Source organism: Eucalyptus grandis, chromosome 9 (assembly GCF_016545825.1).
Source record: "Eucalyptus grandis isolate ANBG69807.140 chromosome 9, ASM1654582v1, whole genome shotgun sequence".
In the NCBI taxonomy this organism is placed as follows: domain Eukaryota; kingdom Viridiplantae; phylum Streptophyta; class Magnoliopsida; order Myrtales; family Myrtaceae; genus Eucalyptus; species Eucalyptus grandis.
The window spans coordinates 17,059,744-17,070,916 of NC_052620.1; the positions used below are offsets into that span (position 1 = coordinate 17,059,744).

Consider the following 11,173-nt stretch of genomic DNA (forward strand, 5'->3'; position numbering starts at 1 on the left):
TTAGTTTAGACTAAGTATGAATTATGTGAATAGTTAGATTATATTAGCAATTTAATTAATTGTTATTGCATGTTAAGTGGTTAGAGTAGTGTAATTAGAGCCTAAACAAGCTCTAGTATTTATCTAGAGTGGTTCGGAAATTTTCCGGGCCCGTCTTAGCTTTCAATTAGGTTTTACGGGTCTAAGACCTATTTATTGGCTTTTATTAATTATTTTCGTAATTATTTAATTAATTATTTTTTTTGGAAATTAGACCGGGATAACCGATGACCAGAATTTTATGCTTGTTGCAATGATGTGATCTACATATTTAATTGACTGTTAATTTGTGCAAATTGAGTGTGATTTGTGTTTATGGGTAATTATCCCAAAATTAATTAATTTTAATAATTAATTAGAAAATACTGGGTGTCGGTTTACAACGCCAAAAATGAATTTGTGGACTGTTGAAATTAGTGGGATTTTCAAATGAGAAAATATTATATTTTGACTAAAGTTGACCATGTATTCACACACGAGTATTTTTATTGGGTATGATAAAAATGGCAGCTTCTAGTGAGCATAATTAGTATACTATATCAATATATTTAGCCATTTCTGGTGAGCATAATTGGAATACTATATCAGTATATCTGGCAACTTTTGGTGAGCATAATTAGTATACTATATCAGTATATTTGGCAGCTTCTAGTGAGCATTATCTATATTAGTATATTTGGCAGCTTCTTGTGAGCTATACTATCTATTTATCAACTTAGAGTGAGCAATCATGATTATGATATTTTATAAATAGTATGGATTGAGATGACTGGGAGATGGTTGTGATGACATGTAATCGACTAAGTCAATTGATTGATGTTTCGATTTGATTGGTTGAAATGATTGAATGATTATTCGAATTGTACTGACTTGCAGGAGGAGATTGGGGCTAAGATAAGTCCTCTGACTTGTATTTGTGCCTAGGCAGCATTCAGGGCGTATTTTCTTCATAGTCATGTCTTAGAGGTTGAACTTGTTAAGACGTCATCTCACCCCATTATAAAATAACATTTTCAGGTCCCTAGGGTGAAGAATTCCGGAGCTTGAGGCGGAAGGGTCAGGAGCATGGATGGCTCGGAAGTTCTTTTTTAAAATAGACTTCATATACTTAGACCTTAGAGCTGACCTTTGTTTGTAAACCAAATTGTGGTTTTATTAATGATATGATTTGAAAATTATGACCCTACTTTCTTATCCCATATTGTTGTTGTTTGGAGATTATTTATTTATTTCCGCATGAATATTAAAATGAATGGGTTGGTGATGTGTCTTGGGATGTCGCTATTTAATCGACCGCAGGGGGATGGGCACGCACTTGAAGGATCGGGGCGTGACAATAGTTTTTAACCAACCCTTTTTTGCCGAGCTTTAGAATGCTTTAAGAGAGAATATGGAGTAGAGGGAACCTTTGCTTCATTAGAAATGGGACCCAGACCTTCTTTCTTATCTCGATGAGCCTTAAGAAAGTCACTGATAGCAGGTTAGTATAGTTCTCCTACCACTGATTTGGCCCTGTGCTAATTCAAGAGCTTTTGCCAAAGCCTGATTGACTTCATTTTTTCCCTATCCCCCGGCCTCTCACTTCGTTTTCATTCTTCTTATGTATCGTCGCTTGAATGAAGAAGACACCCAATCAGCTTGACTTTCCCAAATGCCCACCGCCGGCCCTTCTCCTTTCGAGTCTAGATTTTTTGCATCATGGTCAAAGGGGAGAAAGAGATGAATAAATGTTCTTTTCATTCCTCTTTTTTTTTATTACCCTCTTTTCGTCTAAAACTATACAATTTCAAGTTTATAAGGTATAAGGTGCAAGCTAGCGAAGTAAATCACAATAAGAATAATAGCTATTATGGTAGAAGATTCATATATTTCTTTCTACCATATGTGTGTGTATGTGTGTGTGTGTGTGTGTGTGTGTGTGTGTACACACACTGGCCCGATTCAAGTAGCGATTCCTCACTTGGAACTAAGAACTGGATTAGTACTCAAATTGGAACCAAGAACCGATCTCCATAGGAACCACAGAATCTAAGTTGGTTTGGTTCGATTCTTAGCATTTTCTTGTTGTTTGGTATAGTTCTTGATTTTTTCTTTTTCAATGTAGTTTATATACTTTAAAATCAATTCAATACAACCCTTCCGTCAAGTTTGAAGGCATGTCATGTGCATTCTTTTCGAGGGCTGCCAAGTAAGCATTGAATGAGTCCAAAAAATGATGAGTACTACCATATCATATCTTTTGCCAAGTTAGAAAACCAATGACATTTTCCTTCTCTTTTCTCTTTTCTCTTTTTGCTTTCATACTTCTTCCTCCTTTCCCATCTTTGTCACAAACTTCATATCCGTAACTCCTTGTCCTCCATCACCACCGTGCTCAATCACATCCATCACCACATTGTCCACAAACTCGCCATGGGTCCATCCCCACTAGAGGCAATGGTGGTGTCAACTCTAGGGGTGGTGGTGGGGTGATTGAAAATCATATATGTTATTTACCATGTCTATTTAATAATTCCAAAACAATAAATGTAATAATGTATAGTAATTGAATATTGCACTTTACATTATTGCAAACTTTAAAGCCTTGCAATGTAATACTGCATAATGGAAAATATCTTGACCTTTTGTTCCACATTTGTAATTACTCAACGATCTTGTTGAAAGTGTGTGGTAGAAAATCAATACCTTTGCCTAGAGAGATCGCCAAAAGAGAACATAAATCTAAATCCCCCATCAACATATCCAATTAGATCCAACTTTACTCAAAGTTTAAGTCATGAGTTTGTAAGTCAATTAGGATATATATTAAATATCCCACAACACACCAATTATCTTTTGCACCAAGATATATCTCAAATGGAATCTCCAAGCCCACCTTCATCCTTAGATTAACATTACGACCATGTTGCTACTCCTCAACGCCCATATAATTCGAGTATCAAGTATCCTTCTGCACCAAGTTATCTCAAATTGAATATCCAATGTCCACCTTTATCCTTAGGTTGCTATTGGGATTGCATTGCCACACCTCAACACACACGTAATCTAGGTAGGTATCCTTCTACATCAAGATATCTCAAATTGAATCTCCAATGCCCACCTTTATTCTCAGGCTGCCATAAGGACTACCTTGCTATACCTCAACACCCTCATAATTCATGTATCCTTTTGCACCGAGATATCTCAAATTGAATCTCCAATACACACTTATCTAGGTCTCTTTTTCCAAACTAAGCCCTCCAAATTGAACCATGAAAATTGTGAAGAAGGATTGAACCATGAGATCCATGAAGAATGTTGATTTCTCCAACACCCACCTTCATCTAGGTCTCTTTCTATAAACCTAACCTAATCATGAGTCCATGGTCTTTTTTTCCAATTGAACTATTGGGAGCACACAATAAAAGTCCAATACCTTTTCTCCCAATAGAAGTTCGATACCTTCACCTAAGATCACTATGAGAAAGCATAAGTTCAAGCCCGTAAACATATTTAATTGAATCTACATTCACTTAAAAGTTTAAGTCAATGAATTATTGCCAACTAAGATATATTAATCACGCCACGCCACGCCAATTATCCAATGTGGGACTTTTTAAATTAACTTACACATGTATCATCAATTAAGATATATTAATTACTTCACACCATATCTCATCAATCATCCAATGTGAGACTCTTTTTTTAACACAACTCACGTGTATCTTAAAAGATCCCATTAAGTTACGTTGTTTAAAATTAAGGTAAAATATTTGCTCATGCTACTTCTAATTTAAAAATCTTAATGTTTATAATAAGACATTCTAGATCCGTTGGACGATGGGGTCGGTGGCGTTCATGGTGTTTGAGCGTGGAGGTTGATGGTGGCGATGGGCGGTGGCGTTACAAAATAAGAGTTTTCTTAAGGCTGGAAGACAGCAAAATTAATTTTGTGTTCCAAAATAAAGAAGTAAGAAGGTGTCACGTGGAGCATATGGACCATCCAATTATACGTGTTTAGATGTCAACTGGAACACTTGACGTTCAGTTGCCAATGCCATTCGCGGCATCAAAAATTTTATTAGTCTATTCAATGGAAGGATGAGACTGAATTGATTTCCAAAAGCATAGGGACTCCACACAAATAAATAAAAAAACATTCAGGAACTAGACTGAACAGGGGAGAAAAATAATGAATTGTACAGAGTACCAGTATGATCTCGTTTGCAATATTTCTATGCAGATCTTGGGATATAAAGGAGGTGGCTACTGGCGAGGAATTGTCATTTGGAGATGTGTATATGATGCTTCTCCTTACTTGAGGCTTCGTCGGAGGAAAGCAGGGGATTGATAATTTCATGATTTTTACAGATTCGCCGTTTTCGAGTTCTCTTCCCTTCAGTCACATGGTGTTTTCACCTAGTACCATCTATCTATGCCCTACGCAAGTTCTGCAAGGGCATCATGTCAACGCCACCTGAAAAGTCCAGGGGTTGAGATCAGTGTTCATGAAAGTCACGACGTCATCTAATTCACTTGGATGTAGCAGCACAAACCAATCCTTTCAGTAATGTACTCAACATATAAGTGACAGCTTTTTAGCATCCCCATCAGGTCGCTGAAATAAAAAAATCAGGCACCCATATTTTCTATTTAGGAGAGGGCAAATGTTGGAATTCTTTCATTTAGCAATACTGAGAAGGGTCTTCTCACAACAGAGATGAAGATTGAAGGCTTCAGGGAAACAAAGATTTACTCCAGTTATCAGAAAAATGGGTTTGATTGATATACAATGCACAGTAGCTCCAGAAGTTAATCAAATAATCGGTAACAAGTTAGCAAAGAAAATCTCACCAACACCACCAACAATCCAGAATGTTACTGTTCAGAGATTACACACACAGAAAACCACAACTCACGGAAAGCCTCCTCTCAGTTCTTTGATTTTGAATGCTTAACAAGCCAATCTATGACTGAGTCAATGTTGGTCGAATTTTTGCATGATATCATAAAACAGCAAACTTCTCTGTCCGTAATCGATTTGAGTCCCCTGCACAATGTAAGGCATGATTTTCAGTGTCAAACAGAAAGATTTTTTGAAACCAACAATAAAACTTCCAGCAGCAAGTTGACAGTACTGGGAACTTTGGAATATATCAGGAAGTTATAGGCATCTTACATTTGATCCATCAATGCTTGTTTAGAGAGAGCTCCAGGTTTGTCAATCTTATTACCCAGTACTAGCAAGGGAATACCATTTAGAGAAGGTTTGCCTAGCAAATCGTGAAGCTCGCTTTTGGAAATGCTCAGATTATCAGGATCAGCGGCATCTACAACATAACTGCAGGATACACATCCAGGGTTACTAAATTCATTAGACTCAAATTACTTTACTAACCTTCAGTAAGGAAACACTAGTTTTGATAATAAATAAATATAGGAAGCTCTGTCAAAGCATTCAGAGCACAACCAAAAGCAATTTCTACAACCTAATGGCCTTGATAAAGCCAAAACAATAAATGTGAATGTGCTTGTATATCATGGCATATTATAGGTGTCTGTATGACAACAAAACAACTGGCATAATATTGTGCCACCAGCAGAGAACCAACAGCAGTTGCAGAGGACTCCTAACCACTTGAAGGTCCAGTTACCAAAATGCATCCATAATGAAGGCATTGCCATTGTCTAACCCATCTTATAACTCTCATTAGTTTCTGAAGTTTTTGACCAAAAGATCTGCAACAGAAATATTTCTAGTCTCCACCACCAAAATCTTATTGAAGGCAGAAGGAGAAAAGAAACTCCATCTCTGTGAACTCTCTGTGCAAACTACACCGAAATGCTCATCTGTCATCCACATATATCCATTTATTATTGAACAAAAGGTATGAGTTAATTGTGCCTCCTACAATACAAAAGTGAAGGGTATGAAACCGGCCATCACTAAAATATGCCAGAAAGATTGAACTCCTTGAAATGCTTTTCTATTCCTTTTTTTCCAAAAATAGTCCAAGAAATATAAACGTCTTAGTGGATTGTTTGAATGCTTCTCTCTGTGTCATGAATCCTATTTTCTGAAATGTTCAAAGTTCGCATTCTCAAAAGTAAACAAGAACATGTGAACTTCTCCCATCTAATGTCTCGCTCCCCTCTAATTTGGCTCTCTTCTTCCACCCAGCCTCCTCCATCAACCTCTGTATTTCAAACAGCTTCAAGGAAAGGAAGCAAACTTATTTATGTAAATATCGTGACCTAAAGGCATTACACAGGGCATCTAATGGTCAGTTTTTATCAAAATTTAGCACTCTTTCTCTTAAAACTTCATAGACAAAATTTTATTCAGTTAGACCTATCTGTTTCAAATGCCCCACCCAAGGCACATTCAGAAAAATGAACACAGAGAAAATTGTTCCATTCACCATGCAAAAAATATTTTAATAATAACTTTGAAGGAACAATATAACTTTTGATCAGTTGGATTGCTCTCTGAGATCTGAAACAATCTGCCTACATGTGGCAGAATAAGTAGATGGAAGTTTGATAATCCTCTTGGCTATATTCTTCTGCAACTTGACATGTGAGTCTAGGGATGATGTATTTGAAAAATGCTCTTTTCAAAGGGAGTAAGGGCTACTGTTCAAGGACTTCATCTGCTGCCTCCTAGTTTATCTTGGGATTCTGGATAATACTAAATTTTTTTCAAATGTTACAAAATAATCCCTAATTTCTACTATGGTCTATATACATGAATATTGAGTACTTCATTATGATGCTTTCACCTAAAGCTAAACAAATACCAGGACCATGGTTTACAAGGAAAACATGACTTATGTCGCACATAATCCAAGGGTACCTAATTGTAGTACATTGATCAATTAGAGATTCAATAGTTAGTGGAATCACCAAATGATCATATTCATCGCTGATCAAAACTTTACTGATATCAAGGGCACCTGTTCCCACATGAGCAATGCCCCTCTATGGTTGCTGTATCAGTCTATCATGGAAAGCTAGTTTAAGTTGCCAGGACAACTAGTTCCGAACATTGATAAGAACAATACACCTATAAGCCTGGGGCAATTGTTCCCACTTGAGTGACTTCTCCTTGATTATGGAGACCAGTTTTGATATGACAAGATTAAAACTGTCAGCAGGTTTCATTTCCACGAAGAAAAGGACTCAGCATCAAACATTGTATATTAACCACAACATCAACACTACTTTGAGCAAGATACAACATCTTGCTGAGACTAGACAGATACATAAACTGATACAAAATCACACCATTTGTCAGGATAATCCTATTTTCACTGAAGAAACCAGCTTAGTCATCCAGAATGATGACAGTCAACAAGAGGAAATGGAAGGGGCATTCTAGTTTTTACAATCTGGTTCATTTCCCAAACTTGAAATTAATTCTCCAAGCTTCTTAAAGGTGAAATGTCAACAAATTGCTTGGATGATAAATACTCACATCGTAGTGAGCTTTACCTCATTCAGAAAGTCCACAGCCAATCAGCATTTCTTAAGTAAGGATAACACATGGAACCTCATTGCCCTTAAAACTTAAACTATGTCCATGTCAGGACTCACAATATGTTTTGTTGTGACATCTTGCAATACCAATTGTACAGAATCAACATCTTACCTCTAAAACCTAATTTCAAGAGAGTCACTGTATTCCATTTGCATTTGCATGAATCTTGACCCTTTTTATGTATGTGAAAAATTGTAGTGCAAAATGCAAATCCTAGACACTACTAAATTCAATGACTTCTATAAGCATAGCCATACACATGCAGGAAAAAGAGCCAAAGATGTCAGAAAAGTCGACAATAAGAGCTTTTCAAATCAAGAGGAGCAGGAAAGAGGTAGAGTTTCCATACACAATAGCAGAAACAGCACGACAGTATCGCTCCCACATGCTGCGAAACCTAGGTTGACCTCCAAGATCCCACAACTTTATTGTAACATTTCCTTTAGTAACTTTCCTCATGTTAAAACCCACCTGAAAAATCATATTAGACAACCAATTAAAGAGAGAGAGAGAGAGAGAGAGAGAGAGAGAGATTAAACAGCAAAAACATATTTGCAAAAGAACATGAAGGAGGAAAAAGGCAACTTAGAGATTCTATCACTTGCTAGACAAAGAAAAGAGCACAATTGAGCAGTCAAAAGTATATGTCAATTCTGGCAAGGATTTAGAGGTGACTCACCGTGGGAATCATGTCCTCGCTGTATCCACCAGTCTAAAGAATAGAACAACAAACAATGAAATGAGCTCTAGAACCTCAAATCTTAAAAAAAGTTGAAACGCTCAGGGCACACATATTAATTTACTCACAGCAATAACATTAACAAGTGAAGTCTTTCCAGCATTCTGGAGTCCTATAAGGGATAGCTCCATTTCCTGCTTGAAGAAGAGGCTGCATATATATAAATAACTTCCATAAGCACTAATGCAAGGATTAGACACAAAATTCAATAGCATGAAGAATTACAAACAAAAAGAAAGTAGATGCCTGATATGTTTTACAAGATCATGGGCTTTTCCGTAACAAGAAAAGGTAAAAATATAACAAGAAAAAGTGCATCATTTCAACTTCATAGCATTTATGAGGTGAATGCTCACACTAGACTAAGCACAAGCCATTTCCATGAATACCCAATGAAATTGCACATAGGCTTGTGGGGCTACAATATTCAGACAAGTCCACCATCAAAACCGAAAAGTAGAGTGACCACTAATGGTCTACTTGGGACCCTAAAGAATCATTTTTGAGCAACAAGATACAATTTAGGTGAAAGATAAAACAACAAGAGAAAGGGATGTTCCTCATGTCAAATATCCATCGATCTCAGTATCTAAATAAACCTATTGTGAAAAACATAAATAAGATTCACCATCACAAGATGCTGGAATGAGTAAAGGTGTTAATCATGCAGAACTACTCTTTTAATAATAATCTACCTCATGGACCTTAAAAGAAGCAGCTATTTACATCAGAATATTTGGTACAACCCAGAAAATAAGAGTTTAACAGAAGCATGAAGAACAAGAATACACAAGCATTTGGCAGCCTCAAGAAACTAATCCTGGTCATCAGGTTGACTAGTAGATTGTCTTTGATATTACAAACGACAGATGGTAAAGTCTTCATTCTCTGCAATATGAGCTTTCCCCCCAAGCTGTGGTCAACCAAAGAATCAGGGTGTTGCCTTATCGGGGCTAAGATAAAAGGAGTTACACTCCTCTTCCTTATCTGCTTTATGCATTGGAATCCACTTTAGCATTGCAAGGCGAACAGGCACATCTCTAAATACAAGTACCACTAGATAGATGATAGAAGAGAAGCACGGCTTCCAAAAATAGAAGATGGTCATCACATCTTTCAAAAGACACCACCCAAATTATGTTTTAAGGAAGAAGGGTATTGTGGTTTAGCTAAAGCTACAACCCCCACATTTATGGCACAGTTTGTAGAGAAACCACCGTAGGATTTTTCTAATCTAACAAATGAGGTTTCATTTCCATTAAAGATGTCTGTAGTTTATGATAGAATCATGGACGATCAATAAGGTCAAGCACTTTGCAGATTACTTAACTTTGATAAAGGATGTCCAATCTAGTCTATGGTAATGAAAGAGCACCATGGAAGATAAAAAAAAACACTAGCTCATCCAATTTGAAACTGTTTGTAATCCAATAAAAACATCTTTTGAGTTAAGGGATTCAAGGACAGTCCCAGTCACCATTCCCCTCAAAACCCTACTACAGCTGCAAAACTGCATGAATCTTACAAATGGAGGATCGTTCAATGAGATTGTCAAGCGATGAGGACACTCGCAAGACTAAATTGAGCACAACAGCCTTCATGAGAAAAGCTATTGAGAAAAATTCCGTATAATCAGCTCCAGAATCCAAAACAGATATCACTTGACGATTTCTTGCATGCTATGTGCAAAAACTGCAACTTTGCCATATTGATCCAAACCGGAGCTGCTTTAGCTATGAAAAAAAAAATACCAAGCAGAACATGACGACACCGACACCTGTTGCCACGCCTAAGACACACGCTAAATACTGGCATTCCAATAAAAATGAAAAATCCTTCATCTCCCCCCCTTCATCATATCCCGTCGCCGAATTGCCAAACGCCAGAAGAACTACGGTCCCGTTGCAGACGCGCAATTACCACGCGGACAAGGACAATCGAAGCAGCCAATGCAGAAACAAAGAACCCAGAATTGTCGCAACACGTCGACGACGACGAAACACCCGGGTGCTGCTCTTCCCAGCACACGCGACACGATTGAAAAAGTCCAGCGCATTTCTTCACGGGGGAAAGCTAAAAAACACGAAGGACAGACGGATTCGAACTCCGACAGGTCAATCCACGGCCCGCGAATCTAGAAGCTGTCGAGATCGATCCAGAACGCGAATGCGTAAAAGGCAAAAAAAGAAGGGATGAAGAAGGGAAAAACCTGCGAAGCCAATTGAGAAAAGCCTCCCAGAGACCCATCGATTGCCGAGGGGAGAGAGAGAGAGAGGGGGAGAGAGATACAGCGACGGAGGATTTGAAAAGAGACGACGGATCTTCGAGCAAAATGAAACAAGAAAAAAACCAAACTGGAAAGGAACCTTCGTTCCCTCCCCTTCCCTCGCTGCGCCTGCGATTCCCACCGTATGTCTACGGCGATCCTTTTGATTCTGATGAATGGCAGATACGTACGAAATACGACCCCCCCCCCCCCAAGCCTCCTTTTCTTCCTCTTCGCTGCTCTCCTGGAGTCAATGAATGGCGGAGCTTTAGAGATCGCCACGGCGTCGTTTGGCATCTCACCGTGCGATTCGCTCCATTTATCACTCCAACAACGTTCGGGATTTGATGCATAGATTAATGCTCGATGCTAAATTACCCTTTCAAATGGTATGCCTTCTTAAAAATTGTGTGTATATATTAGGATAATAATTGATAAAAGTACGATTGCTGTCAAGTTGTTTTCATAATTTAAAGTTTTAACATGCTACAATCTCCTAAGATGTAGATCAACTTCACATGAATTTAAATTGACCCAACCTAAAAAATGTTAAATTGAAGAGAAATGCAACGAGTGATTTTATAGATTATGTTTCAACTCATTTAATCAG

At 37.7% G+C, this 11,173-nt stretch overlaps 1 protein-coding gene across 1 annotated transcript; it reads right to left on the bottom strand.

Annotated features, from left to right (window-relative positions):
- Positions 1-4,753: 4,753 nt before the first annotated feature.
- Positions 4,754-10,754, bottom strand: LOC104418438 (ADP-ribosylation factor-like protein 8a). The gene is made up of 6 exons (XM_010029785.3): positions 10,507-10,754; positions 8,366-8,447; positions 8,238-8,270; positions 7,908-8,029; positions 5,198-5,359; positions 4,754-5,068 (listed from the first exon to the last, which is right to left on the bottom strand). Exons 1-6 carry the CDS (start codon positions 10,542-10,544, stop codon positions 4,951-4,953), a joined length of 555 nt encoding a protein of 184 aa, XP_010028087.1. The 5' UTR covers positions 10,545-10,754; the 3' UTR covers positions 4,754-4,950.
- Between the last annotated feature and the right edge of the window lie 419 nt (positions 10,755-11,173).

Excerpts from the sequence above, each read along its gene's own strand:
- LOC104418438 (XM_010029785.3), bottom strand. The coding sequence starts at position 10,544 with ATGGGTCTCTGGGAGGCTTTTCTCAATTGGCTTCGCAG. Across the intron at positions 8,448-10,506 it reads TTTCTCAATTGGCTTCGCAG|CCTCTTCTTCAAGCAGGAAA; the intron begins GTTTTTCCCTTC and ends ATATATATGCAG. Across the intron at positions 5,360-7,907 it reads CGTGCTGTTTCTGCTATTGT|TTATGTTGTAGATGCCGCTG; the intron begins GTATGGAAACTC and ends TGTATCCTGCAG.